Raw genomic sequence first — 26,908 nt, 5'->3', positions numbered from 1 at the left:
GCAGAGCAAAGATATCTCACAAATTAAAACCTGGAAGTTAGATTTCCTCCCCAGAACAGATCAGGTCTGTCTTAACAAACCTATCAATAATGAAAATTATGAGGTTTTGAGTTGGTTAATGTCCTGTTTTTCCTTCAGACACTGTATGAGTAATGACATCAGCATTGCATACATCAGCTGGCATACTCTATAAATCATGATATATTTCCAAGAAATAAGGAACATTTTGCTGAAGGAAACACAGAGAGGTCATGACCTGCACATTGCCTTTTCTTTTTTTGATAGCACAAGGTAAGGTGTTAAGTGATTCATGGATGGAAAAAATTAATTTAGAAAATAGCTGCTGTCATAGCAGCTAAAAAAAAATTCTCTAGGCAGCTTATTTCTACTAGGAGGTGCTCTTGAACCTGGGATAGGATGGGCCTCTGGATCTGTTTTCAGATGCATCCTCAGTGTGTGTTCTCTTCACAGTGTTGTGAGTTAAAACACCTCACAGCCCAGGGAATCACAGAGCACCTGGGACTCAGATCCTGAAGCCATTCCTCTTCCCAGTTTGGGTATGTGCTGTTTATCAGGATTCTAAAATTATAGGTAATTCCAACTGATAGATAATTTGATGGCTCATCTCTGTTGGTTGCATAATGAAGCACAAGAGGCAAAGATACTCCACAGAGTTAAGATCGATGTGTTAGACCAGTAAGCAGAATGAAGTCCAATAATGGGCTACTCAATATTCCATGCTAGATTTCCTGTAGCAAGGTGGATTTTGGGTTTGTGGTGTGGTTTTTTTGGGGTTTTTGGGGGTTTGGTTTTTTTGGGGTTTTTGGGGGTTTGGTTTTTTTGGGTGGTTTTTTGTTTGGGTTTTTTTTTTTTTTTTTTTTTTGTTTTTTTTGTTTTTTTTGTTTGGTTTGGGTTTTTTGGGTTTGTTTTTTTTCTCCTATAGCTTAAAGTATAATTCTTGCATACACACTAAATTTAAATGCAAGACCATTTTTCTTCTTTGTGTATGTAGGAAAAATGCTTGCAGTTAACCCATTCCCAGTGGGACTCCTGCATGTGCTTTTTTCTGGCTTTGAGCCTCATTGTGAAAACCGTCCAGACCTCTTCTAAATGCAAGAAATATTTGTAGCTACAGTTTGTGGTTTGAAATGAACCATAAATTACCACCCAGCTGGATTTATTGGAGCTGATTTGGGTTTGTGTGATTCTCACTCAGTATTTTTCTGGCTGCATTGTTTCTCCAGGTGTAGGAACTAATGGAGTTTCTGGAGGGCTGTGCACGGATCTGAGAGGTCCAAGTCCAACAAGGCCAAAGACTGGAAGAGTTTAGCACAAGGTACCTTTATTTCCACGCCCTGTTGGCCCTGCATCCTTGCTGCTGGCCACACCACAATGGGTTAGCTCCTGCCAGCTGGTGTCCTGATCTGCCTCCTTCCTCCCGTGTCCTCAGTTCCACTTCCCTTGGGATTGGGATCAGTGGGCAGCAAAGGCTCTTTCCCTGGCAGATCACAGCATGGCTCAGTTTGTGCAGTCCTCCATGCTGGCTGTCCCACAGGATTCCTCACTTCGGGAGAGCCTGCAGTGGCACGCCCTCGGCAGTGCTGGCTTCTGGTGGCACCTTTACTCTGCAAAAAAAAAAATCACTTTTAAAAATGAAACCCACACCTTCATGCAAACACCTGATGTGCACTCCTTCGCCTTTATGGCTCTTAATCAGTAAATGCAAAGATGGAACTTGCTTCTACTATAAAGCAAATAATGCAAGTCCTCTAAAAGGTAAGAGCAATGCAAATCATCAAGCTCCAGGCAGAAGAGAGAAATCACCAGTAAACTGCATTTTCTGTTTCAACTTACTGCTGTTCATTATGAGGTCTCACAATAGAAAATGTGAGCTGAGAAAATAATGAAAAAGACACTGTGAGAGTGCCAAATAGAATTCTACCTGAGTGTTTGGTGATGGACTACACAGAGAACACGTGGAGCTGTGCTGTGGGAGGGTCACAGACTTGCTGTGCACTGTAGACTGCTTTCATACTCCATAGTTTACGTGCCTCTCACTTCTATAAATGCTGCATTTCAGTGCCATAAACCACATTAAAACCCTGACCCACAGCTGTGCTTCCTTTTTGGCTCTTCAGGGACTTGACAAGGGTTGGGAGCAGAACTGGACTTTGCCTTGGTGGCTTCCCTCTGACCCCCTCAGCACAAACGTGTGGATGGCCAGAAAAGCGGGAAGGCCAACAGGCCCACAGGCCAACAACCCAGCTGGGCTGTCCCTTCTTCCGCTGTCGCCCACAGACAGGGAAATTGCAGGCGGCAGAGAGGGATGTCCCCATTCCTCATCAGACTCCATGTGCAGGGCAGGACGGGGGTCACTCACTGTGGCTTCTCCACGTCCTCGATGCCCTCGGGCAGGCGCGCGTTGAGCGTCTCCGGGAGCAGGAAGGCCGTGGCGCCGCTGCACACGGCCACGGCGCAGTATGTCACCTCGGGCAGGGACCGCCACACCTCGTCCAGCAAGAACACCAGCGGGGCCAGCGCCCCTCCCAGGCGCGCCAGGAACGACGTGTACCCCATCCCGTTCTGCCTGGAAAGGGGCACACCACCACAGGGGGAAACAGAGGCCTACTTGTGTCATGGCAGGCCTCCGCCCTTTTCCCCTCTGCCATTTTCCCTCTGCCATTTTTTTTTTCTTTCTTCATATCTTCCTAAAATCATCATCATCTATCCCAGAGATCAACTGTGAGAAAGAAGCTGCAGTTCCACACTAAGAATACCTGCTCAAAAGCTGTTTCCACTTTAAATGTCTAACATCCTGACAGCATTTTCTAATAGTAAGACTAGTGAGTCTTCCAACCTGCTTAAAGGAAATCCAATCCAATCCTCCTTCTCCCAGGTATTTCTAGGCAGGTGGTATAGACTAGAGATACCTGTGAGCATTTTTGGTCCAAGGAAGGAGCCCTTGGAGAGGAGACCAGAAATTAAGACCTAATTTTGAGGGGATGGGTGGCATTTCACACTCATGACAAGGATCCCAGGACCTGCTTGCGCACATACAGAACAAGTACTGCAGAAGGAACCAACAATTTTTTCTTTGCCAATGTCTTTGAGCATGAAAGATATAAACTGATCTGGGATAAGAAATGGCAGACCAGTGTGACTGTTTTGTTTAAATGTGAATCTTTCTCCATATACAACAGACCTTTGAAAGCTAAAGGACTAAATAGCAGAGGAGGGTACTCTGGGCAGGAAGGGACAGAAGTGAAGTAGTCCACAAGGCCTGCTGTCATTCATGAGCTTTTTTTCAGACTTCCACAAAGAAATCAGTGAGGTGATGCCCTCCACCAGACTTAGCTATATCCCCACCTATGCAATCTGGTGTTATGTTACCATTTCCCAGGTATGTCAAATAAGCTCTGTTTTTCCTCCTGAAAGGCTGCCTAATGGCTGCTTTAATATCATCCAATGTCCAAAAGACTCTCAAACATGTGGTAGTATGTGTCCCTTGTAAAATTTTGTATTTCAAGTTATTATTTCAGGTTCTTTTAACAGTCCCTGACAGATTATAACAGGGAACAAAGACATTACTAAGCACAGGTGCTTTATGGAGTGCAAAGATATTCCCACACAAAATACTACTCACCTTTCCATTCATCTTCCTGTCAGCACAACCTAACCACCCACAACCCAGGTGAAAGAAAGGGTGGCTTTCTGTCTCCCTCTTGTGAGTATATTAAATCCCTAGAACCTAATAGTTCCAGAGGAAAGCGGCAAGTGCTGCATGGTGGTCACCAGCACATCCTGCTGTGCTGATGGCCTGAGCAGCCCAGCCAGGCCCTGGGGGTGTGCTCAGCTGGGTGGCATCTCTTACCTCAGAATGGTGGGGTAGAGCTCTGAGGTGTACAGGAAGACGGTGGTGAAGGCAGCTTCTGAGCAACCCTTGCCCAAAACGGCCACTACTGAACGCAGGGAGCTGAAGGCTGGCGGGAAGGAAAGGCATTTATGGCAGTGAGCTGCCTCTGGGAAGGAACTTCCAGGTCTAAGAAGGGAGAAGGTTCAGTGCTCCCACTCACAAAACAGGGAGGTTCATAGCCCTGAAGCTGCTGTCTCCAAAGGCTGGGTCTGCAGATTTAGTAAGTGTCGCAGACATCTTTTATGAAAAAATCCTTTCCTTAGGATTTTTCCTCCTGAGAAGCTGAGAGGCCTCAGGAACAGAATGTAAACAATGATTATCTGCTGCTGTGGAATGCAACAGGTGGATCTGTGATTGGCCCATGTTGGATGTTTCTAATTAATGGCCAATCAAAGCCCAGCTGGCTCAGACAGAGAGTCTGAGACAGCTGCCTTTGTTATCATTCTTTCCTTTTCTATTCTTAGCTGGCCTTCTGATGAAACCTTTTCTTCTATTTTTTTAGTATCGTTTTAATGTAATTTATATAATAAAATAATAAATGAAGACTTCTGAAACATGGAATCAGATCCTCGCCTGTTCCCCAATCCGAAAACCCCTGTGAACATGGTCACGAGTAAGTATTGGCCCAAGTGGGAGCTGAACTGATGACAGGATAGGTCCTGATGGCAGGATAGGTCCTTTGTCCAGTTCCCATTGGACAAAGTCTCTAATTAAGATAGGCACTGTGCCTTGTCATAGCTGGACCCTTCAGCAGTGACAAAACCGTCTGCTGTGACAGATTTTGGGGTTAGCCCACATCAGTGACCTTGTCTCGTGGACACCCTTCAGGTGGAGGACTTGTCTACAAAGAATTGCCTGTGGCCAAATCCCTGGCTCTTCTTCTTCAGCACTGCCCAAAATGGACCCCCTCCCCCTTTAGCAAGTCCTGTGTAGAGCAGAAGAGCCTCTCACACTTGGGAATGAGGATGTTGGCTCCTATGCAGACCCCGGCCAGGATGAGCGTCCACGCCTGGCTCTGCCGCCGGCCGATTCGGTTCACCAGCACGTACATGGCCATCTTGGCAGGAATCTCAATGACACCAAAGACAAACTGGGAGAGATAGATGCTGAGCCCAAAGCCAGTCAGGTTCATGCTCAAGCCGTAATAGGAGAAGGCAACACCAAACCTGCAAGGATTGGGTGGAGACGGGACTGAGGGAAATCCCTCTGGGAGCTGCAGGATGAATTCCCCCCGGGCAGTGACACTGCTTACCACACCACACCAGAACACACAGAGATCTTCCTCAGGACTGGGGTCCTGAACAAGCTGATGTAGGAGTAACTCCCTCCCATGTTTTTGTCTGTTGCCATCCTTGTGAGGGCCTGGCAGAGATGGAAAGAAGGAAATAGCTCAGCTGCTGTTCTGTTAGGATGCAGACATGAAACCCCAGACAGGCTGGGGACTTTGCCCTTCCCAGCTTCAGATCCACCTTGGATTTTCCATACATTCCCTTTGTAGAGCCATTCTCTGAGCATACATTTTCAGACTCATGTTTTCCTACAACTTTACAGGTTGCCTGCTATTTTAGACCTCTCTTTCTTCCCAAGGTTTCTTCTTCCCTCTCACCTACATGCCCCATGTAGCAGAGAGGTCTGTAGAGAAATGGCAGATGGAAAAGTCAGCGTTGGCCAGTTCCATCCTCTTCCCCATGTGGCTGCCTGCTGTTGTATGAAAAGCTAGCAGCGAGCTTCATGCTTTGTTCTTAGGAGTGCATTCATTTAAAGGGTAATTATTTATCCATCTACTTATATAAGTACAGAAAACCTTAAAAGTCAAGCACTGAGAAGAAGTTCTTCTTCACTGCCTGTGAAGAAGAAGAGACTGCTTGTCCAAAAGGCTTTTTGGCAATTGATTGAGGAGTAAGTACCCACAGAGTTAATAAGTTCTACTCACTGTGTATTTACTCCACTGTACAGTCCACTGAGGCCTCTTGCCATGGCAAAAACAAGTGGAAAGACACTCCACCTAATGCATGGAATTCCTGGCCTTATGGGAGCTGAGCTGGAGCTTTATCTTTAGGAGTGAATTTCTGCTTTCTAGAGGAAAATACCCACAGTGCCCCACAGACCACACTGCAGGCTGAGCATTGCTCCAGGTATCAAACAGAAGTAAAACACAGAGAGACAAAGTGGGAGAACAAGAACGTGTGTCTGGATCTCCAGTTCCTTACCTCTGGTGAGACAGCAAAGTCTTTCCTTCCATTCATTCTTGCACATCTGAGCAGGTGCCTGTGGGCTTGCTTCACTTTGCCCTTGGCTATGAGCCACCTGGCAGACTCTGGGACCCACCTGCAGGGGCAAGGAGAGGAGACTGTTCCTCTTGGAGCTGCCTGTTCTCCACCCCATATCCATGGCTCTGGCATCTTCTCCATGAGAATTCCACCTAAACATAACAACTCTGGTGCATGGGAGGAGTAAGGGGGCACACTTTTGACAGATACAGGCTCTTCTACCCCTAAAGGCTGAACTGGCTGAAGTTTCAAACTCTTACCAATTAAAACTGGCCCCAGGGAGTTTTTATTTACATATTTGTGCTTCCTGGGACTCTTTAAGCTTTGAAATTGTCAGCTATTAAAAACCACAATATAGAAAGGATTTTTTGAGCTCTGTACATGCTTTGTTATTTGCTAAAATAATTTGGTTTTCACAATAATCAAAGCCTTCTGCACACTGGAGCCTCCCACTAGAATGGTCCCAGACCAGATCCCTACAATCCAGTGTTTGCGATTCATGTGCCCTAAATCAGATCACAGAAAAACTAATGAGCAACTGTTGTCACTATTCAAGCAGGAATTGAAAACGATGTGTTGAGCAAAAAATGTTTGGAGAATTGGTCTTGTTGAAAGTTTTCATCTCCTTCCCACAGGCTTACAACCTTGGGAAATGTAAAGAAGGAAAGATGGCATTTTGCACTCATTGCCACTGCCTCTAGAGAGTAATACCATGTCTTTTGGCTGTCTGCTGTTTCCACTGAGTTCTGACATTGTGTCAATAATATCTACAGAGTGCTAAATTAGATTTTAATTCCATACTTCAGAGACTTTCAATTTTCTGCAATCACTGACCTTATGGGTGCTTGAAGACTAGAGTATAATTTGTTGGAGAACTAATGTCCATAAAAGATAGTAACATAAGAAGAAAAATCAAATGGTTATGATGAAAAGGGTGGGGGGGTCCAAATCCATCTGTGAATTTCAGCACTTCCAAGAACTCATTTTTTTAATGGGTGGCTGTCCTAGAAAGAGAGCAAAACAACTTGAACTAAAAAAGTCAGCAGGACACGTATTTTAGTTGTGCTGGACTTGATCAGAAATACCAGAAGTTACTCTTTAGACTGTCAATGAATCAGCTCTGTATTCTAATTTGTATTACTACACAGGGAAATAATAAAAAAAAAAAAAAAACAAAGAAGATGGAAAAATTAAAGTTTCTTTGATTAAATGAACCATATCCCATTTTAAGGCTTAGGAGATGTCAGGTATTCTTAAATAAGGCTACAGGGGGGAATTTGCCCAGAGAAAGCAGGTGTATTTGGCCCATCAGGATGGTTGCACACCTGAGGAAAGCCTTGGGAAGTGCAGAGATAAATGAACTTGACCTAGCCTGAAGGTGTCAGTGGCTTTTATGGAAAATTTGGTATCCTTCCCAGTGGGGTGGGGACAGAGAACAGATAAATGTTTTATCTTGAGTGTACTAAGGATTAAAGCCTGGATCTGGTTGAGTGTTCCTTTATTGGAATCTCTTTTCTTTACTCTGAGCCATGTCTGACAGAGCTGTCATCCTAATGCCTCAGCCTCATTCCTGCCTCCTCCTTGTCCCCAAAACTGGGATGTAACCTTGGGAGAGACAAAACCCAGGCCACTCTGTTGGGAAGGATGAAGGTTTGACAAGAAAGCCTCACAGATATGTATGCTTGGCAGAAAGATTTTTGAATGTAGAGTCTGATGAAGGAATGGAGATGGAAGCAAGTTTTGATACAGAAGAAAAGAATTGCTGAGCCAGTCTTACTGGATAACCAAGGAGGCAAAGGGTGTGTTAGTTAGAAGGGTTTTTTATGATTTAGAGGAAAGGATAGACTTCAAACAAGAAGATGTTTTTACCAAGCAGAAAGGTAGCACAGGCAAACAAGTCAGCAAATGTTGCAAGTAGAAAAAGGTCTCAGAATTTTGTACTGCAAGAAAATTGAAAAACAACTTCTAGCTTAAACTGTAATGTACTGACTTTTAGTGATTAGAGAACAGTAACATGAATATGGTAATTATAGCAGTGATGATAGGCTATAGATAAAAGTTAAGGTATAGATTGGTTCTACTGCATGAAGATGCTCAACAAAGGAAAGTCTATAATGCACTGTAACCTAAACTCAGGGTCTCCAGGGCTGCCTGCAGCTGGAGCTGACAGCTGTAGGCACAGCTCTGTCACCCACCTCCCTGGGCTGCTGTAACTCTTGGATGGAATAAACTGCATTTTGGAGAGCCCCTGGAGTCCCACATCCCTCATTTAAGCTCTCACGCCCCTCCAGTTTCCCAGAACTGCCACACTTGGGCAATCCAGGTACAGGACCCAGATGAATCCTGCTCATCCTGAGGGGCTCCTGAACGCCTCCTAGGACCCACAGAGGAGGCAAATCCCAGTGTAATTCCTTCTGGTGGCTGCACTCACCACAGGCAGACGATGCTCAGGAGGCAGGGAGCTGTCACAGCCACCAGCAGCCAGTGCCACTCCCTCACCAGGTAGGCTGCCAGGGCCAGCAGCATGTTCCCCACGCTCCAGAAGATGCTGCTCAGGATCCCGGTGAAGGTGCGGTGCTGGACATCCACCCACTCCATCCCTGCAAGAGAGGGGCACCATCCAGCTGGGACATGCAGGACTTCTCCAGGCAGGGAAGGCATGAAGGAGTTTTTAACAAGGGCAGAACAAGGGAATATCCCTGCTCTGCTCCTTCACAAAGTTGCACTGTTTGGCTGATATTTGGAATACTGAAATATTCAGCTGCAGCACTTAGGCTGTTGCAAAGCTGTCAGCCACTAAAATAAAACTTCAGGGAAAGAAATACTGGGCATGTGTTAAGGAACAGTGCTAAAACCACTCTTGGTGATATTTTTTTTATCCCATTCAATAGCATTCACTTGGTCTTCTTCATCAACCGGATTTTTTTTTCCCCCTAGCCATCTTGCTTGCACAGTTTCCCATTTCTCTCTCATTATTCCCATTTCCACTCATTATTTCAGATTAAAGAAATAGATTGGGAAGGATTGTTTTTCACATGGAGCCCACCCAGAGCAGACAGCAGCAGAAGTGTAAAACCAGCTGGGGGTCTCCTTGTTTGTGTGTGTGAACCAAAAGCCAGTTTTCCTCTGAAGGTTTGGACCTCTAACAATCAGAAATGCCCCTCCCAAGCTCTACTATGACTTGCAGGAATCAATCTTTATAGCAATAAACAAACACAGCAGCCCTTGGGATTTGTCAGGTCTTGTGTGGGCTTTTCCAATGCTGGAGCCATCATAGCCTGATTTTGACTAGATCTGCAAAAATCCTGGAAATTTCTGCTGCAACTGTTAATTGTTCTTGGGTGCAACACTTTTTGCCCAGTATGGCCCAACTGTATCTACAAAATTATCCATTTTGTAGATATCCTGATTTACTGGATATCTACAAAATATTTACTGGATATCCTGAAATCTGGAGTTTGTTTTTTATTATCTAGTTGCCTAAATTCTTCAGCTTCAGTTTTGCGTAGCTCTGTCTGATTTGTAAAAATTTTTTTGGTAGTTCTTCTCATTGTAAAATACAAATTGGCAGCTTAAGAAAACTTGAAACTGGGGAAGTAGAAACACCCTGTAAATGACACAGCATCTCTTGTGCTGAGGACAGGGCAATGCTGGATTGTCCTAACAGTGCTTGAAAGGTGAGAACTTTGTGTGAGTGGAAAGGGGAAGAGACTTTGGAGCGTGGCTTTGATTGTGTTGCTGATGGTACTTGACAGGAACTGGGTAGCTTGTTGCAACAGAAGTACTGACGAGTGGCTGCTGCATTTTGAGCAGACTGTTAAATATTAATTAGACCAACAGCAAATTGCAATTCTGGGATCCTCGCAAGCGGGAAACCGTGCGCGCGGCGGTTCCCAGACCGCTGTTCCTGCCTGGCAGAGAATTCCCTCCCCACCCACGGCCTGCCAGGACCCCCACACTCACCCAGAGGCAGGACAATCAGGGACAGGCCACTCAGGGCCACCCCGGTGAGGGTCCGTGTGACGGCCAGCATCGTGTAGGACACGGAGGCGGCGCTCAGCATCCCAAAAACCAGGGAGCACAGCAGGGACAGCTGCAGCATGGCCTTCCTTCCAAACCTGCCACGAGCACAGGCTGGGTTACACTGGTTGGAAACCTGGCGTGGGAGCAGGGTTTGAAATGGGCAAAGCAGAGATTGTAGAGGAAAATTAAAGGATGCAGCATGCTGGAGAGGAAAAAAATTGCTCTGGATCAAGCTGGTGCCACAGTGGGGCAATCCCATGCAGATCCCACCCCATAATCTTTGGGAATCTCCAGTGGAAAGACCAGTGCTGCTCAGAACAACAAATCTGGCTCTCCTGGCCCACAGCACCACCAAAAGCAGTGATGCCAGCTTGAAATCCCGTGTTGCTGTCACACCCTGCTCCCTCCAGTGTCAGTGTCCTCTCCCATGGCTTACTCAGCACTGGCCACTGCCACCACTCTCAAGGAGGTGACAGAGCTGTGACACCTTCACCCTGCTCCTTGGAAGGAAAAGGAAGGAATCCCATTGTCTGCCCACATGTGCAAATGGCCCTGAAATCCTAAGGGGTTTCTGAGGAATCTGCCAGGTTGTTGTTCCCCTGGGGTTCCCTTTCCCTGTTATCCAGAGTCCTGTGTGGAGAGTGTGGAGAAATACAGAACATCAAATGCACACAAATGCAATATAAATGTATATAAACACACAGACACACACTCTCACAGACAGAGAAATATGTCTGCATGTGTTTCTGCGCAACCTATGAAAATGTAATAATCCAAATGGAGCACAAGGTGTCGGTCTCCTGATGAACATCAGCACTGCATGCTAGGAAAGCTGAGGCTCAAGCAGCAGCAGTAGATTCAGCCTGCCTGCAGGTGATGTGCAGCCCACAAGGACTGAAATCCTGCTCTGATCCTGGCATTAGGGCTCTCCCAGTGCCCCCCTGAGAAGGATGGTGCAGGAACAATTGCTCCAGGGGAAAAAGTGGCATTGCCAGGACATAATGCCGCAGTAACATTCCCAAAAATTACTTCATTCAGCAGGTGATAAATGAACCTACAGGCAAACCCCCCCCCCCCCCCCCCCCCCCCAAATTTGTGGCTTGGGTACGGGGAGTTTGCTGGATCTGCTTTGAAATTTAAGCTGGGACAGTTTGTAAAAGACACTTTGATGCACCTGGGTCAGAACAGGAAGCACCAGAAACCCCCCAGAGCTGGATCCAGTTTCCAATGGGGAACTGCCCAAGAAAGAAAATACATTTTGTAAATGAAGATTTTTTCCTTGAAAATAAAGTAAGGAGGGTATAAAACCCATATTATTCCATACAGGAGTCAAGGCAGCTATTTAAGGAACCATTACTAAACTCTTAGCAAAAGGAAAACCAGGATATAGGGAGGCTGCTAGAAATAATGCCATTAAAATTGTCTTCAAAGAGAGTGGTAGGAAAGCACAACTTCTGAAAGACTGTAGAAAATACAATAAAAGGAGCAGACTGCAGAAGCATAAAAATTAATAAAAAAGCCATTTTCATTAATAACCCCCAATCTGGAAGTCTGCCAAAGCATTATTGAACCAATTCAGTACAAGGACAAGGTAGAAAAGGAGTGTTTGGAGAAGAGCAGACAATAACAGAAACAATAAATATGTTATATATATATTGTTTCTGTTATTATTTCTGTTATACAAATTGTATATATAATATATATACTATGTATATATACACTATATATACACTATATATATATATATATATATATATATATATATATATATATATATATATATATATATATGTATGTATGTATTTTTGCATACATTTGTTCACAGTGAAGGTTTTTGGATGCTTTACCTGGGTCAAATTTGTCACTGGAATAGATCTCAAATCCAAATATCTGTGATGGCTTAGAAAAAACCTGAACCCGAACAGCAGCAAAATGCCAGATGGTTTTCCCCCTGGAGCACCAGAGATGAAACCTCTGCCTCACTGTTAGCACAAAGAAGTGGGATCTCATCTCTGTCAGAGAAAAGGAGGGTTGCTAATGGGAGGTCAGCTTTAAAGAGATGATAGGGGAGATGTGGGGGGTGATATCTGAGGTTTTACCTAATGATCCCTAATTTTCCCCTTGCTTCCCTAACCACTGATCACTGCTGTGTGGATGCTTGCCCAGAGCAAAATTGTGTTTTGCTGTATAATGCCAAAATCTTCCTGCTGAGTAGCTGTGGTCAGCTCAGAGCCTCCATTTGAAATGAGAGGTTTGAATTGTTTCTCTGTTTTAGATTGATCTGCCCTGATTGTCTCATCCAGTCACAGTCCTGTAACTCCTTCTGCAAAGCCTCCAGCCTCTGACCTCATCTCTGCCAGGCTCAGCATCCCCTCCCCACTTGCTCCCTTCCCAGATTATTTATGAATGCACTGAAAAGCACAAAATTCCAAGCACAGGCTGCTCCCCTGTCATCACGGAGCACTTGCATTTCCTCTCTTTTACTAATTCAGTCATGCCGAGACCTTCCTTCTCACCCTGGGGCAGCTCAGTTTCTGCAGGAGTGTTTGATGAGGAGGCTGAGATGGTGTCTCCTCTGCTCACACGCCTGTTGATCCATGCAAAGAAATCCTGCACATTTTTAAGGCTTGGATCTTTTGGAAAACCCAGCTGATTCTTCACTGGTGCGTCCCACCTCCCCCTGAGGCTCTGGGTCCATCTTTCAGAGGAGTTTCTGCCAATTTGCCTGGTGCAGACAGTGGTCAGGCTGCCTGGCACTCCTGAGAGCTTATTTGGACACCAGTTAAAAGCTTTTCTATCCCCAGGATGCTGCAGGGCTCCAGGACAATGTCTCCTTACTCCTGGCATTTAACTGGAATCCCTCTGGTGTTTTCCTCTCTGCCTTCTTCTGTCAGCTCATTCAAAGCTCCAGCTCCAGCACCTGCCTCTACACATTCTCCCACTGTGAGCACAGACTTATTTATGTCTCACACTACAGCCTCTTTATTTACAGATGCTCCTTTTATGCCTTGATCCTCTGCTGGCTCTTCCCCCTCACAATCCATTTGTGAAACAATTTACTTTTCATTTTGTGCTACCTTGTGTTATCTTATTTTCTGCCATATTTTGTCCTGCTCCTTTTCTCAGTTCTGATTTTCTCCCCCTCCAGCTGTGCTATAAAACTACTGTGGTTACAAAGCCAAGGCACACAGTTTGAAAATCATGCAGGTGCCTTGGGTCCTTGTACAAGCACAGCCAGGTACCCACGGGTAAAGATATGGATGTAAAAATTCCCATCTGCAGCGCTGTGAAAAATGCATGTATTTTATGATTGGCTTTTCACAAATATTAAAATGAATATTATAGGTGTTGTGTTAGAAAGTAACGCTGTATTCATTCTCTTAAGCACTGTGTTAATTATAGTTTTAGGTTATAAAAAATGTTAAAATAGAAACTATGCTATGTAGGATACTTTTGTTTAAGAAAGGACTCGCAGTGAGATAGGACCCACAGGAAACTTCAATCTTTCGGAGAAAAAGAATTTATTGCTCCCTTATCAGAAGAAATGAACTTCTTCCTGCCTCGAAGGCGCTGTCAGGATTCAGAGGAAGAAGCTGACACTGACCAGACAGAATCCTGTGTTTGAATGGAATTTATGCATCATGTATGAGGTGTATGAATATGCAACAGGCTGTTGCTTTTAAGGGTTAATCCTTTGTTAACTGTGTCCTTTTTCAGGCTTGTGCTGCCCAGAAAAAGGTACCTGGAATGTCCCTAACTCTTTGTATTTATTGTCCCATATTGTCCTAATTCAATTTGTCCAAATTATTACTCTAATTGTATTATTATTTTTATATAACCATTTTATTACTATTAAGCTTTTAAAATTTTAAAAACGAGTGATTGGCGTTTTTAACAAGCACTGACGTCTCTGGGTCCTTCACACTTCAGGTTCCCCTCTGCAGTGATTCTGCAGCTTGCTGTACTCTAATTCCTCCCAGAGGAAGGAAATCAGGAAGCAGTTTCCCAGTTATGAATAATGAACAGGGAGCAGCACATCCCAACTTCGTGCCTGGACTCTGTGTCCTCTGATGGGTTTCCTGGTTTTTGCTGCTTGCAAAAATATTTGGTTTCTTATCTGATGCCCTTTCTAGGTTATTACTTGGATTTATTTTTCAGGTTTATGTTGTCATATCCTAACATTTAACCAGAGAGAGCAGCTTTGTTTCTGTTTCCTTCATTGCTTTACCTCTTCCTTAAGGAATAAATACCTCCCTGCTTGAAAAAAAATATCCTTTACCCTGATTCTCTAGGAATGACAGAGTCAGATTTTGCTTGCTGGAAACTTGTCACAGACATCTTTTATGAAAAATCTTTTCCTTAGGATTTTTCCTCCTGAGAAGCTGAGAGGCCTCAGGAACAAAATGTAAACATTGATTATCTGCTGCTGTGGGATGCAACAGGTGCATCTGTGATTGGCCCATGTTGGTTGTTTATAATTAATAGCTAATCACAGTGAGCTGGACAGAGTCCGAGATACAAGCCTTTGTTATCCTTCTTTCCTATTCTATTCTTAGCTAGCCTTCTGATGAAACCTTTTCTTCTATTCTTTTAGTATAGCTTTAACGTAATATATATCATAAAATAATAAATCAAGCCTTCTGAAACATGGAGTCAGATCCTCATCTCTTCCCTCATCCTAAGACCCCTGTGAACATGGTCACAGAAACTCTTTTGAGCTATGGCAAGAAATTCCTCTGAGCCCCTCAATTGGGTGTTATAATTTGTGTATAATTTGCAAGGAGTTCACTCTTTAGCTGGAGTTTTTGTCCAGCTTTGTATCAATCAGCTCACTCCATTTTTAGACTGAAACTGGTCTGGCAGACTGAATTGTTTTTGTTTTTTGTTTTTTTATTGTTCCTGCAGCACTTCTGCCCACAGTCAGCAGTGCATCTGCCTCCTGCCCAAGGCCAGAGCTGCTTCTGTGATCCAGGATGCATTTTGTGGCTCACTGATCCAGGAAGAGTTTACTCCCTTGGATCCAATTTCCCAGTGAGAGGCTGGATCTCCCTTTGCAGTTGCCTTTTGTCCTTCCCCCGCCCCTCTGGCTGATTGCTGGAGGTGGCATGTGTGTGGAATTCTTTCTGTGAAGCCAAGGCCCTGAGGAGCAGCCTGGGAGGGCTCAAACCTGTCGGAGAGGTCCCCGAACACCATGGCCCCCACGGTGACGCCGATGAAGAAGAAGGTTGCTGTCGCCTGGTTCAGCCCACGCTGCTCACACACGAGGTCCCACTGAAACACAAGGCCAAAATGACACTTTAGTGCCCAGCCCAGCCCCTGCTGCCTTCTCACACTCCTTCATTCCACTGCATCGTGCAGTTTGTGTCTGCTGAGTCTGATGGACCGGTGGGATCCTGCACTAAACTGCACATCAGACAGTGCCAGGGTCCTGTGTCGCAGACATCTTCTCATGAAAATGCTTTCCTTGGATTTTTTCCTCCTGAGAAGCCTCAGGAACAAAATGTAAGCAATGGTTATCTGCTGCTGTGGAATGCAACAGATGGATCTGTGATTGGTCTCATGTGGTTGTTTGTAATTAATGGCCAATCATGGCACAGCTGGCTCCAACAGAGAGTCTGGGACAGCTGCCTTTGTTATTCATTCCTTTCTATTCTTAGCTTAGCTAGCCTTCTGAGGAGAACCTTTTCTTCTATTCTTTTAGTACAGTTTTAATGCAATATATATAATAAAATAATAAATCAGCCTTCTGAAACATGGAGTCAGATCCTCATCTCTTCCCTCAACCTGAGACCCCTGTGAACACGGTCACAGTCCTGGAAAATGGAAAGCTGAATCTTACAAAAGTCCCAGTTATCCATCCCCACTGTGACAGCCTCTCTGTGAACGCTTCAGGTGGAAAGGGACCTGGGGGTGCTGGTTGACAGTCAATTGAATATGAGCCAGCAATGTGCCCAGGTGGCCAAGAAGGCCAATGGCATCCTGGCCAGTATCAGGAATGGAGTGGCCAGCAGGAGCAGGGAGGTCATTCTTCCCCTGTACTCGGCACTGGTGAGGCCTCACTTGGAGTATTGTATCCAGTTCTGGGCCCCTCACTTTAGGAGGGATGTTGAGATGCTTGAGCGTGTCCAGAGGAGGGCAACGAGGCTGATAAGGGGCTTGGAGCACAAGCCATACGAAGAGCGACTGAGGGAGCTGGGGTTGTTCAGCCTGGAGAAAAGGAGACTAAGGGGCGACCTCATCGCTCTCTACAACTTCCTGAAGGGTGGCTGTGGTGAGCTGGGGGTCGGCCTCTTTCTCCGGGCGACAACAGATAGAACAAGAGGACACAGTCTCAAGCTGCATCAAGGGAGATGCAAGTTAGAATTAAGAAGGAAGTTTTTTACAGAAAGAGTGGTCAGATACTGGAATCATCTACCCAGTGAGGTGGTGGAGTCATCATCCCTCGAAGAGTTCAAAAAAAGACTGGATGTGGCACTTGCTGCCATGATCTAGTTGAATTGTTAGAACATGGGTTGGACTTGATGATCTTATAGGTCTCTTCCAGCCTTGAATTTCTGTGATTCTGCGATTCTGTGATTCATGGAATCACAGAACTGTAGAGGATGCTGAGTTGGAAGGGACCCATCAGGGCATCGAGTCCAACTCCTGGCCCTGCACAGGACACTCCAAAAGTCACCCCAAGTGCCTGAGATTTTTGTCCAATTGCTTCTGGAGCTCTGTCACTCCGGTGCTGTGACCACTGCCCTGGGGAGCCTGTTCCAGTGCCCAGCCACCCTCTGGGTGAAGAACTTTTCTCTGATATCCAAACTAAACCTCCCCTGACTCAACTTCAGCCCATTCCCATGGGTTCTGTCACTGCTCACCACTGAGAAAAGAGCAGTGTCTGCCCCTCCACTTGCCCTTGTGGGGATGTTGAAGACCCCAATGTAGTCTCCCCTCAGTCTCCTCCAGGCTGGACAGACCAAGTGTCCTCAGCCACTCCTCATGTGTCTTCCTCTGCAGGCCCTTCACCATCCTCATGGCTCTCCTTTGAATGCTCTCCAATAGCTGAGTGTCTCTTTTATATTGTGGTGCCCAAAGCTGCCTCCAGGACTCGAGGCGAGGCTGCCCCAGTGCAGAGCAGAGCAGAGCGGAGCAGGACAATCCCCTCCTTTGACTGCTTGGTGATGCTGTGCCTGATGCCCCTAGGACAGAGCTGGGCATCAGAAAACTTTCCTGGGTGCCACACACAGAGAGTTCCCCATTTTCCTCTCCTGACCTCTGCCAGACCTGCCCAGGTGCAAGTCTCTCCCCCAGCTCCTCTGTTGTGCCCTGAGGGTGCCCTGGTGAGCTGGGCATTGTCAGGGCAGTCTCATGGCCTTGTCACTGCAGTGAGCTGTCACAGCCAGCCCTCAGTGAGCACTGGGGACAGCTGTGATGATAACCAGTTCCTCTTGCCCTGGCCAGTTTCCTTGCAAGATGTCTGTGCAGGGAAGAGGAGGGCAGAGGGGAGGTAAGGTCAAATACTTGCTCTTAATACTAACCTATTGATTTCTTACTGAGAGGTTGGTTTGGACATCCATCCTAATTAAGTTAATGAACATAATTTTACTTTCTCAGAAGTGCAAACATCACAAATCTCTACAGAATGCAGAGTTAATTTTCTCTGTGTGCAAATGTGGCAAAATTTAATCATCAACCCACACCTGCAGCCAGCTAGACCTCGAGCAACCTTTCTTGCTACAAGAGCAGAATTCCAGAGAGAGTCCTGGTCCCTTGCAGGGCCTCTGGCCATGGGAGCAGCATCACGAGGCTCCATGTGCAGAGTTTCTCCTTCTAGCTTCTCCCTCAGCACTGCTTCCCATCTCCAGTGCAGAAATGAGGTGCAGACCCAGGGCACACACCACCCTCACCCCTGTGAGGAGCAGGAGGGGTTGGGTGGTGGGGAGGAAGCAGCAGCTCCTTGTCCTTGCTCCCACTGAGACAACAGCACCATCCTTCTACCCCAGCTGTGCCCCTTTTGCCTGACCAAACTTCCCCTTCCCTGAGACCTTGTGTGGTTTGGGCTGTTTCCCAAGGAAAGTAAAGCATTAACACCCAGAGGTATCACTGCTAGCCCTGGAAAAGTGTTTCAGGAGGTGCGTGGTTAATGTTTGATGGGCAGGGAACCTTCTGCAGGCTCAAGGTTATGGCTGGCTACGAGCTCAGTGGAAGACCCTCAGTGGAGAGAACATTGGATTTGGGAGAGAGATATTGGTGGTAAGGGAAGAGAGGCAGCACAACCCTGGGGAGAAAAAAGAGAAGAGAAGAGAAGAGAAGAGAAGAGAAGAGAAGAGAAGAGAAGAGAAGAGAAGAGAAGAGAAGAGAAGAGAAGAGAAGAGAAGAGAAGAGAAGAGAAGAGAAGAGAAGAGAAGAGAAGAGAAGAGAAGAGAAGAGAAGAGAAGAGAAGAAGGTGAAGATCAGTGAGGAAGGGTGGCCAAGGGAATAGAAGTTATAAAGTGTTTAGAAAACCAAGAAAGGAAATCAAGAGCTCATGTGAAAGCCTGACAGGATGCAATCTTGTGCAAATGCCACACAGAGAAAATCTTATATCTGTTTCTTTCCACTGCCATCTGACCCCCTCCCAAATCTCTCAATCATCTGGAGAAATTAGGATGATTATAATGAGAAATGTTGGTATCAACCTAAGCAAGAGGGGATGCTCACAAAAATAATATTAATAAATGTTAGCTCCTATAGTGAGCTTCAGAGAGCTTCCCCCTCCCAGGACATCTTCTCTGAGCAGGTCATGTCCACAATGCACAGATTCCCCTCTCATTCTGTACACTCAGCAAACTCCTCTCCATCTCCTTCTCTAAAAACACAGAGCTAATTTCAGTTTTGGCTGGATCCCAGGCCAGGAGTTACCTGGGTGGAGATGGTGGAGGTGAACTGAGAGTGGTCATAGACCCATCCGTGCTGGCAGGGCTGGATGATGGATTTGTTCTCTGGCTGCAGAGAGGAGTTGAGCAGCAGGTGGAACTGAGGCTGTGAGAACATCTCACAGGAGCTGAAAGTGCCATCAAGCTTCTGAGGGATGCTGATGAGCAGAACTTCCTCCCTGGTGAGGTTCACAAATGCCTCTCGGTGTGGAATTGCACAGTGATGAGAGGGGGTGGCAGCGAGAAAATTGTGCAGCAGGAAATGCATGGGAAGGTTGATCCTTGCAAGGCAGAGGACAGCCAAAATCAAAATCTGGAATCTGCCAAAGCCCCCAATTTCCAGCAAGAGATCCTCAAATTTCATCTTTTTTTTCCTGTGGTGTTTGCTCATTCAGAGCAGATAGGTACCAAGGAGCAGCAACATGAGGTTGAAAAGCAGCCTCTGCTCCTGGAGCTCAACTACCCATGGCTTTTCATACAGCCACCTCTTTGGACTTTGAGACCTTGCTGGAAGGTGTCAAAAGTCACAGTGGAGCTCTTCATTTAGGGCATAGCCAAAGGAATGATCCTGTGAGCCCACATCCCTTGGAAAGGACCCAGCACAGGGCACCTGATCTTCTGGAGTCCTTTCCTGCTGCTGTGGTTTTGGAGAGGGACATCTGCTTTAGGAAGGGAGGCTGTGGGGACACTCTCATTTGTCATGTGCAGGTCCTGCAGCAAACTCTGCCTGCTGTGAGCTGGTCACCAGCCAGACCTGCTGGACTGTGACAGAGGAGGAGCAGGGGTGTCCCACTGGGTCAGGGCATCCAAGGACACCCAGCCTGGCCGCTGAGCACCAGCCAAGTGTGTTTTGGTGTGGTTTGTGTCACACCATGCCCTTGGAGCAGGGAGTGCAGAGAGGCTGCCTGGAAGGGAGATGTGTCTCAGAGAGGTGTGTGTGCCCTTTGGGTGGGTAAGGGCCACCTGCTCACGTGTGCCCTGCAAAGAATGGAAAAAGTGAAAAGTCCTTTTCTCCTGGATGCCTGGAAAGGTGTTTTGCCAGGACAAAGGCAAGGAGCTGGTGAGAGCTGCAGTGCTGGCAGGCAGAGAGGCTGCACCTCTCATGCTGGGGGCCATGACACACTCTGCAGGGTCCAGGCATGGGGACAGAGGTGACAGCCAAAGGAGTGAATGTGCAACAGGGCCACAGGTGCTGCTGCCCCTGCTGCACAGACTGGGGATGAGATTGGGGCAGTAAATTCAAAGCAGGGGGAGAAAGGGCTGACTCTGCCTGGGGACCTTCTCCTGCAAGTGCCCTCACACCTGGGGACACGACATGAGCCTGCTTCCCCTGCAGCAGGTGCTCCAGGCAGACTGGGCCCATGAGAAGGTTGTGTCCTCAGCTCAGGGGGCTGAGAATCACACAGCAAGCAGGAGCAGCACCCTGCAAAGGCCACAACTGAAGAAGCAGAGCAGTGGAGCTGCTGAGAACTTACTCTAACTTATATCCCATTTTCACCCTCTGTACCCAGTGCATTTTCACCCTCTGTACCTCTCTCCTTGCTGTCTCTGCCCTCCCTCCTCCACCAGCCCTGCACTCCTGAGTGTTGGTAGGTGCTGATGCATCATCTCCAGCCTTTCTCCAAGCTGTTGCCCTGGACATGCTCTGCTTTAAAGCAGCTCCATTCACATGAAAGCAGGGTTGGTTGGTGTTGGGATGCAGGCACAGCAGGGTCTGGGCTCAGGGAATGCTGGAAGTGGTGCTGAGTGCCAGGAGCTGCCTGTCTGCACTGCCCTGCCCTGCAGCCAAGGGCTGGGGACAAGGGGCTGCAGAGCAGCAGGTGGGGATGAGGAGATCCAAAAGAGCTTTTCCAAAAGGGCTCCTGCTGTGGCTGATGGCCCAGACCATGTGTTGCCCAGACAAGAAGTGCTGTGAGGGCACAGAGCAGAATAACACCACAATCTGTGACCTTAGGAGACATTTCCCCCTTTCAGCAGCATACCTGGCCACCCATGTTTCACTAATGTGCTGCCCCAGTGCCATGGAGTGAGCCATCTCAGTGTTCATCCCAGGACAGGCACACAGGAGTGAAGCAGGGACACCAGACAATGCTGTGCCTCCAGGGTTACAGTTTAAGCTGAAGCTGAACTAAAGGACAAATTATTTTTTCATCACCAGTCTTCTAAGAGCAAGGGAGAGAAACTCTAATAGATGTGCTGCTGAATATTTAAACTGCAAACAGATCCAGCCACTCCAGTCAGAACTGAGATTATGGATCACTGTTCTGCAGCTCCTGGGGCTCTGCTGCTCCTGCTGCATTCCTTGAAATGTACATTGCTCTGTTTCTTGAACCCAAATGTGCTCCTTTAACCAGTCACCAGCTTCAGTTAATGGCCAACACATGTGCAAGGTCTGTGACTGATTTGACTGAATTAACAACTTGGTTAATTAGAGCTGGCTCAAACAGCTTGGAAATGCCTGGTGAGAGCAGCCAGACTCCTGTGCTGCTGTCACACACAATGCTGAAAGGAAGAGTTTACTTTTTACTTCACACATCTAACACTTCCTGCTGCAATGTTTCTGATCCTTTTCAGGATGCCAGCTACTTGTTGAGAGGGGTGGATTATTAAATTACTTGGTCACTAAGGTGTTAGCTTTTCTGTTTCCAGCAGTAATTTCTTAACACCTTCTATGGAGCTGCAATAGCTTGGATGGTGCAAGGAGTGAAGGAGCCTTTAGCAACTGGAGCCACCCCTCAGGTGTCTCAACAGAGATTTGATCAGTGCTTGCAGGATGGTGCTTCAATGATAATTTTCTATGTTCTCTCCAAATTACACCTCAGTGCCATGAAAATCTGTGTCCATCAGAGCTGGACCAGCTGTTGGAGGGCAGAAGAGTCTCCTTCTCACTGCAGCTCAGTGCAGCCTGCAGGAGGGAGATGTGACACACAGAGGGAGGCTCTATTTTTTTTCCTCTAATTTGTAAAGGCAGTTTAGGCAGGCAGATGCACAGAGCTGAGGATCCCTACAGTGTCAGTCTGGGCTGCACTGTGCTGCAGCAGCGTGTCCAAACACTCCTGGCACCACGTGTGCACACCAGATTGTGTAGCTCAGCTGGAGAAAGAGAAGGTGCAGCCAACAAAGAGGTCCTGGGGTTCCTCTTTGGGGGTCTTTGTTTGGTCATAGAATAAAGGGAGTTAATGCCATTCTGACTTGGTGCCACGTTAGCAAGACTCTGCTTTCCATTGCTTGCAGCTGTCTTGTGTGCAGTTGTTTTACTCATCTGCACAAATGACAACTGCTTTGCAAGTACACGGGGTCTTGTGAAAAATGCATGTATTTTATGATTGGCTTTTCACAAATATTAAAATGAATATTGTATGTGTTGTGTTAGAAAGTAATGTTGTATTAATTCTCTTAAGTAGTGAGTTAAACATAGTTTTAGGTTATAAAGAATGTTAAAATAGAAACTATGGTGTGTAGGATACTTTTTTTAAAGAAAGGACTGGCAGTGAGATAGCAGCCACAGGACACCTAAATCTTTCAGAGAAAAATAATTTATTGCTCCCTTTTTAGAAGAAACAAACTTCTTCCTGCCTCGAAGGCGCTGTCAGGATTCAGAGGAAGAAGCTGACACTGACCAGAATCCTGTGTTTGAATGGAATTTATGCATCATGTATGAGGTGTATGAATATGCAACAGGCTGTTGCTTTTAAGGGTTAATCCTTTGTTAACTGTGTCCTTTTTCGGGCTCATGCTGCCCAGAAAAAGGTACCCAGACATCCTTAACTCTTTGTATTTATTGTCCCATATTGTCCTAATTCAATTTGTCCAAATTATTATTACTCTAATTGTATTATTATTTTTCTAACCATTTTATTACTATTAAACTTTAAAAATTTTAAAAACAAGAGATTGCCATTTTTCACAGTCTGGCCGAAGGTTTTTTTCTTACCTGTCAAAAATACAACATTGATTTTTTTCTTAGTGTGAAAGGACATGAGCCACTTCCATGTCTTCTGCTGTGTGGGATCATGGATCCACAGCCAGCACTTGTATGCTCCCTGCTTCCCCAAAAGATCCTCCAGACCTGTCTCATGGCCCTTCTTCACCTTTCCATATCTTATGGAACTAATTTAGTGTCATTTTCCTCTAACTGGTGCTGTTGGAAAACTGTAGCAAGACAGAGATTCAGCCCAAATTATTTGGCTGCATTTTACAGAGGAAAAGGCAAATCCAAACCCCTCCTTCAGTCAGGGAAAGAAAGACACAGCAGGAACAGGAAGTCCAGACAGGATCACATATTTTCAGGGGTGAGATTCCATCTGATATCCTCTCACTTAGACAGGATAATCCTGTGTGAAGTAAAACATTGCCAGGGAACTCGAAACAAACCCACTGGTTGAGGGAGCAGCATGAGCAGGGAATGATGACCCAGGAGCTGGGAAGACTACAGGACTGCCTCTTCCTGACATAGACTTTTAGGAGCTTTTATGTCCCAGTGTTTATTTTTATCATTTTGGATTCTACACTGGAGTCAAATGTGTTTTCTTTTGGCTATAGGAGAAAGAATAAAATCTGTCATCACAGGAATAACTTTCCAAGGGAGTAGGTTTTTTATTCTTTGCTGTTCCCTCTTCCAGAACCCTCTCCTAAAGCTGGATACTAAACTCTTACCACACACCCCTGGATGTGGTCTGCACCCCATAGGCAGGAGGTAACTTGAGCATGGTAAAAGGAATGTTGTAAAAATTGTCCTCAGCTTCAACATCAGATGGTCAGAGAGTATTGAAAGTCAAACCATGCTAAGTTACTGGTTTGCTTTTGCTCCACTTCCCACATATTAATGTGCAGGTCCAACATGTCTCCAAATGTGGCATCTTAACTGTGGCATCTTGACTGTGCAAAGCACATATTATTTTATTTTATTGTTGTTAAAAAAGCAGGCTTTTCTCTCTGACAAGTGCTGTTTTGGGAGTGGATGGCTGAGCCTGCTGCCTGCAGTGTGGGTGTAAAGAAGGTTCATGGTGAAGGAACATGTCTTGCAACACCAATAAATGGGAGAGGACACCAATGAAAAGGTAGACAGGCTTTTAATGGCATGATCCAGAATCCCCTTTTAATAACAAATCTAATGACAACTGTGTCTGATATGAACAAGAAATGGCATAATTGTTTATTTTTTTTTTTTAAGATGTGATCTGAAATTAAGACAAATGCCAGGTGGGTCTGTACACAGACAGGGCTTCTGTGATGCATGCCAGATTTTATGGCCAAGAAATTCGCCATGCAGTTGAACCAGATTGTGGTTCCTCAGTCGGAGTCCTACATTCTGTTTGCAGTGTGTAAACATTCTCCAGCTGCTTTCCTAAAGAATGCAAAGAAGATATGTAGAGAGAGATTCAGCCTTGGGATTCAGTCACATTTCCAGGCAGAAGGAGCAGAAGTCCTGTCTCCAGAATGTGCCAGAGGCGAAGGAAAACGTCGGTGCGCCAGGTACAACGTCTGAGTGTAGAGTCACATGCTATCGTGTTAAAAGGAGATCTATAAAATCATCTGTGCTCCCAGCTCCAATTCCTGTCTGGAGAAGAAGCAGCAGGTCCCATAGCACAGCAGTCCTGGTTTCACAGCCAGGGGTACCCCCACGTCCTGCAGAGCTCATCCCACCCTCCGCAGGGACGGTCCTGAGCCTGTGCCACGCGCTCCCGAGGGAACATCAGCCCCAGCCTCCTCCAGGAGCCTGTGCAGAGCTCCCTGAGCTCCAGGCAGGGCAACATCAGCCCCAGCCTCCTCCAGGAACCCGTGCAGAGCTCCCTGAGCTCCAGGCAGGGCAACACGGGCCCAGGCAGAGGCAGAGCAGCCCCTGAGGAGCACTGAGCTGGCACCAGTCCTGCAGGGTCTTCACCAAAGCCCAGCTCTCACCCCTGAGCCCCCTCTGCTTCAGGAGCTAAGAGCAGGAGAAATTATTATCTTGGTCCCTACAAGGAACCCAGCTCTGGATTTGCTTTGGTAGCTCCCTTTCTCCTTTCAGCACAGAGGGCATCAGTGTTCCCTTTGAACCTGCTTTCCAGCCATTTGCAGCTCCAGAAATAATAGTGATTATGTTCCTCCTTGTGACCCAGCACATGGCCTGTATGGGTTGCACAGGTTGATGGCCAAGTCTGCCTCAGGCTCTGCAGAATCCAGGAGGGCTTCAACCCCCCAGGCAAAAAAGGACTGACCTGGAGGGAACATACAGTTGTTACTTTGAAGGCAAGATTTGCTGGAGGAGCTACAGTAGGAATGAAGTGACAGGAGAGTGATGGTGGATAGATCACTGTCATCTCCTGGGATTCTGGCTGCACTGGGGATCACATCTCACCCCAGCCTACAGGCAGAGCTATTCCCTGGCCTTGCAAAACTCCCAGCCCCGGTGCTCATGGAGGTCTAAACATCAGCTGGCTCAGCTGCCACTGCCAGCACAGTCCCAGCCCCTTGGGAAGCAGCTCCTGCACAGCCACTGGGGGTTCTGCACACACTGAGCCCACCCAGCAGCCCAGTCACAGGCACATGCCACAGGAAAGGCCCTGAACAGCAGCCCGAGCTCTCCTCCTCATGGGGAGGTGCAGGAGTAGCTGGCAAACGGAACCAAACTTGCAAACCCTCAGGTGGTCCCCCTGGACTTTGTCAAACCAGCCCAGCACTGCTGGAGCATGGCCATGTTCCAGTTCAGCCAGAAGAAACTCATTTGATACCAAACTCATGATGTCCACAGTGGGACTCTTACTGTGTTCACAGGATTAATTTAACTGCAGGTGGCTGATGTGTGGGGCAAGGCCTTAGGTGGGCATTGGTGTCAGTGCACGTGGAACAGCTGTGGGTCAATAAACTGTACAGAGAAAAAAGCAGTGTGCTGAGGGACCACTGGGATGCTACTGGAGCTGTCCAGGCTATCAGTGATCATCTTCTTACAGAGGATCTACAGTGAGAAAACACCTCTGTGTGGGAAAGGAGAAATGTGACAGATTTTCTTGCCCCAACACAACCTGCTTTGGATCAACACGTTTCACCACCAAACTCTCAGTGCTCGTGTTAGCCAGGAGCAGCCACATGAACAGTGATGCTCCAGACCCTGCTCCAAGCCCCACAGAGCTGTGTGTCTGTCCAGCAGCTGTTGCAGGTCTGGTGGCAGGCAGGACAGCTGTCAGGCACCCAGGCTGGCGTGGTTCAGCCCTGGTTTGTGCTCAGGCAGGTGCAGCCTCACAGCTGACATCACTTTGGTACAGTGGTATCCTGTTCCCCCATGCACACTCACTGCACACAGCAGTCAGCCCTGCACACATCTGAAGTCACAGGTGAGACTTCTCTGAAGGCAGCAGGACCCTTTTAAACCTTTAGTCACTATATATAATGGTCACTACTTATATTGTTGTAATAATATATATATATATATATATAATAATATTCTTTACTTAAAAAAGGGCAAGCAAAGTCTCCTGCCTCTCACTGCTTCCAAGCACAACTGACCCAGAGATATTTGCTACCAAAACACCTTTTGCACCAAGGCAAACAGAAGTGCCTGTGCTGCCAACCAGACAAATCAGATAAGCAGCTCCATCCATCCGTGTGTTTGAGCCTCTCCACAGTATCAGTCTGTCTGGTGCCATCTGTCCTTTCCTCTCTCTGCTCATACAATCCATTGCCACACTGGTTAGTGCTGAGAGCTGCCTTTCAGACTCCCCACTGGCACATGCCCTGTATCCATGCTTCCTTGCAGGCAGCTCCTGGCCAGGCAGCAGCCACTGGCTCCTTCTCAGCAGCCAGGGAGGATCTCAGCTGTGGGC

At 46.7% G+C, this 26,908-nt stretch overlaps 1 protein-coding gene across 1 annotated transcript; it reads right to left on the bottom strand.

The window, feature by feature from the left end:
- Positions 1–1,359: 1,359 nt before the first annotated feature.
- Positions 1,360–19,470, bottom strand: SLC22A7 (solute carrier family 22 member 7). The gene is made up of 10 exons (XM_059468852.1): positions 19,093–19,470; positions 15,374–15,477; positions 10,147–10,301; positions 8,615–8,783; positions 6,124–6,241; positions 5,166–5,275; positions 4,865–5,079; positions 3,872–3,980; positions 2,381–2,587; positions 1,360–1,625 (listed from the first exon to the last, which is right to left on the bottom strand). Exons 1-10 carry the CDS (start codon positions 19,468–19,470, stop codon positions 1,562–1,564), a joined length of 1,629 nt encoding a protein of 542 aa, XP_059324835.1. The 3' UTR covers positions 1,360–1,561.
- Between the last annotated feature and the right edge of the window lie 7,438 nt (positions 19,471–26,908).

Source organism: Ammospiza nelsoni, chromosome 3 (genome assembly GCF_027579445.1).
Source record: "Ammospiza nelsoni isolate bAmmNel1 chromosome 3, bAmmNel1.pri, whole genome shotgun sequence".
Lineage (NCBI taxonomy): Eukaryota > Metazoa > Chordata > Aves > Passeriformes > Passerellidae > Ammospiza > Ammospiza nelsoni.
The sequence above is the reverse complement of the archived record's forward strand: the minus strand, read 5'-3'. Positions and strand labels throughout refer to the sequence as shown.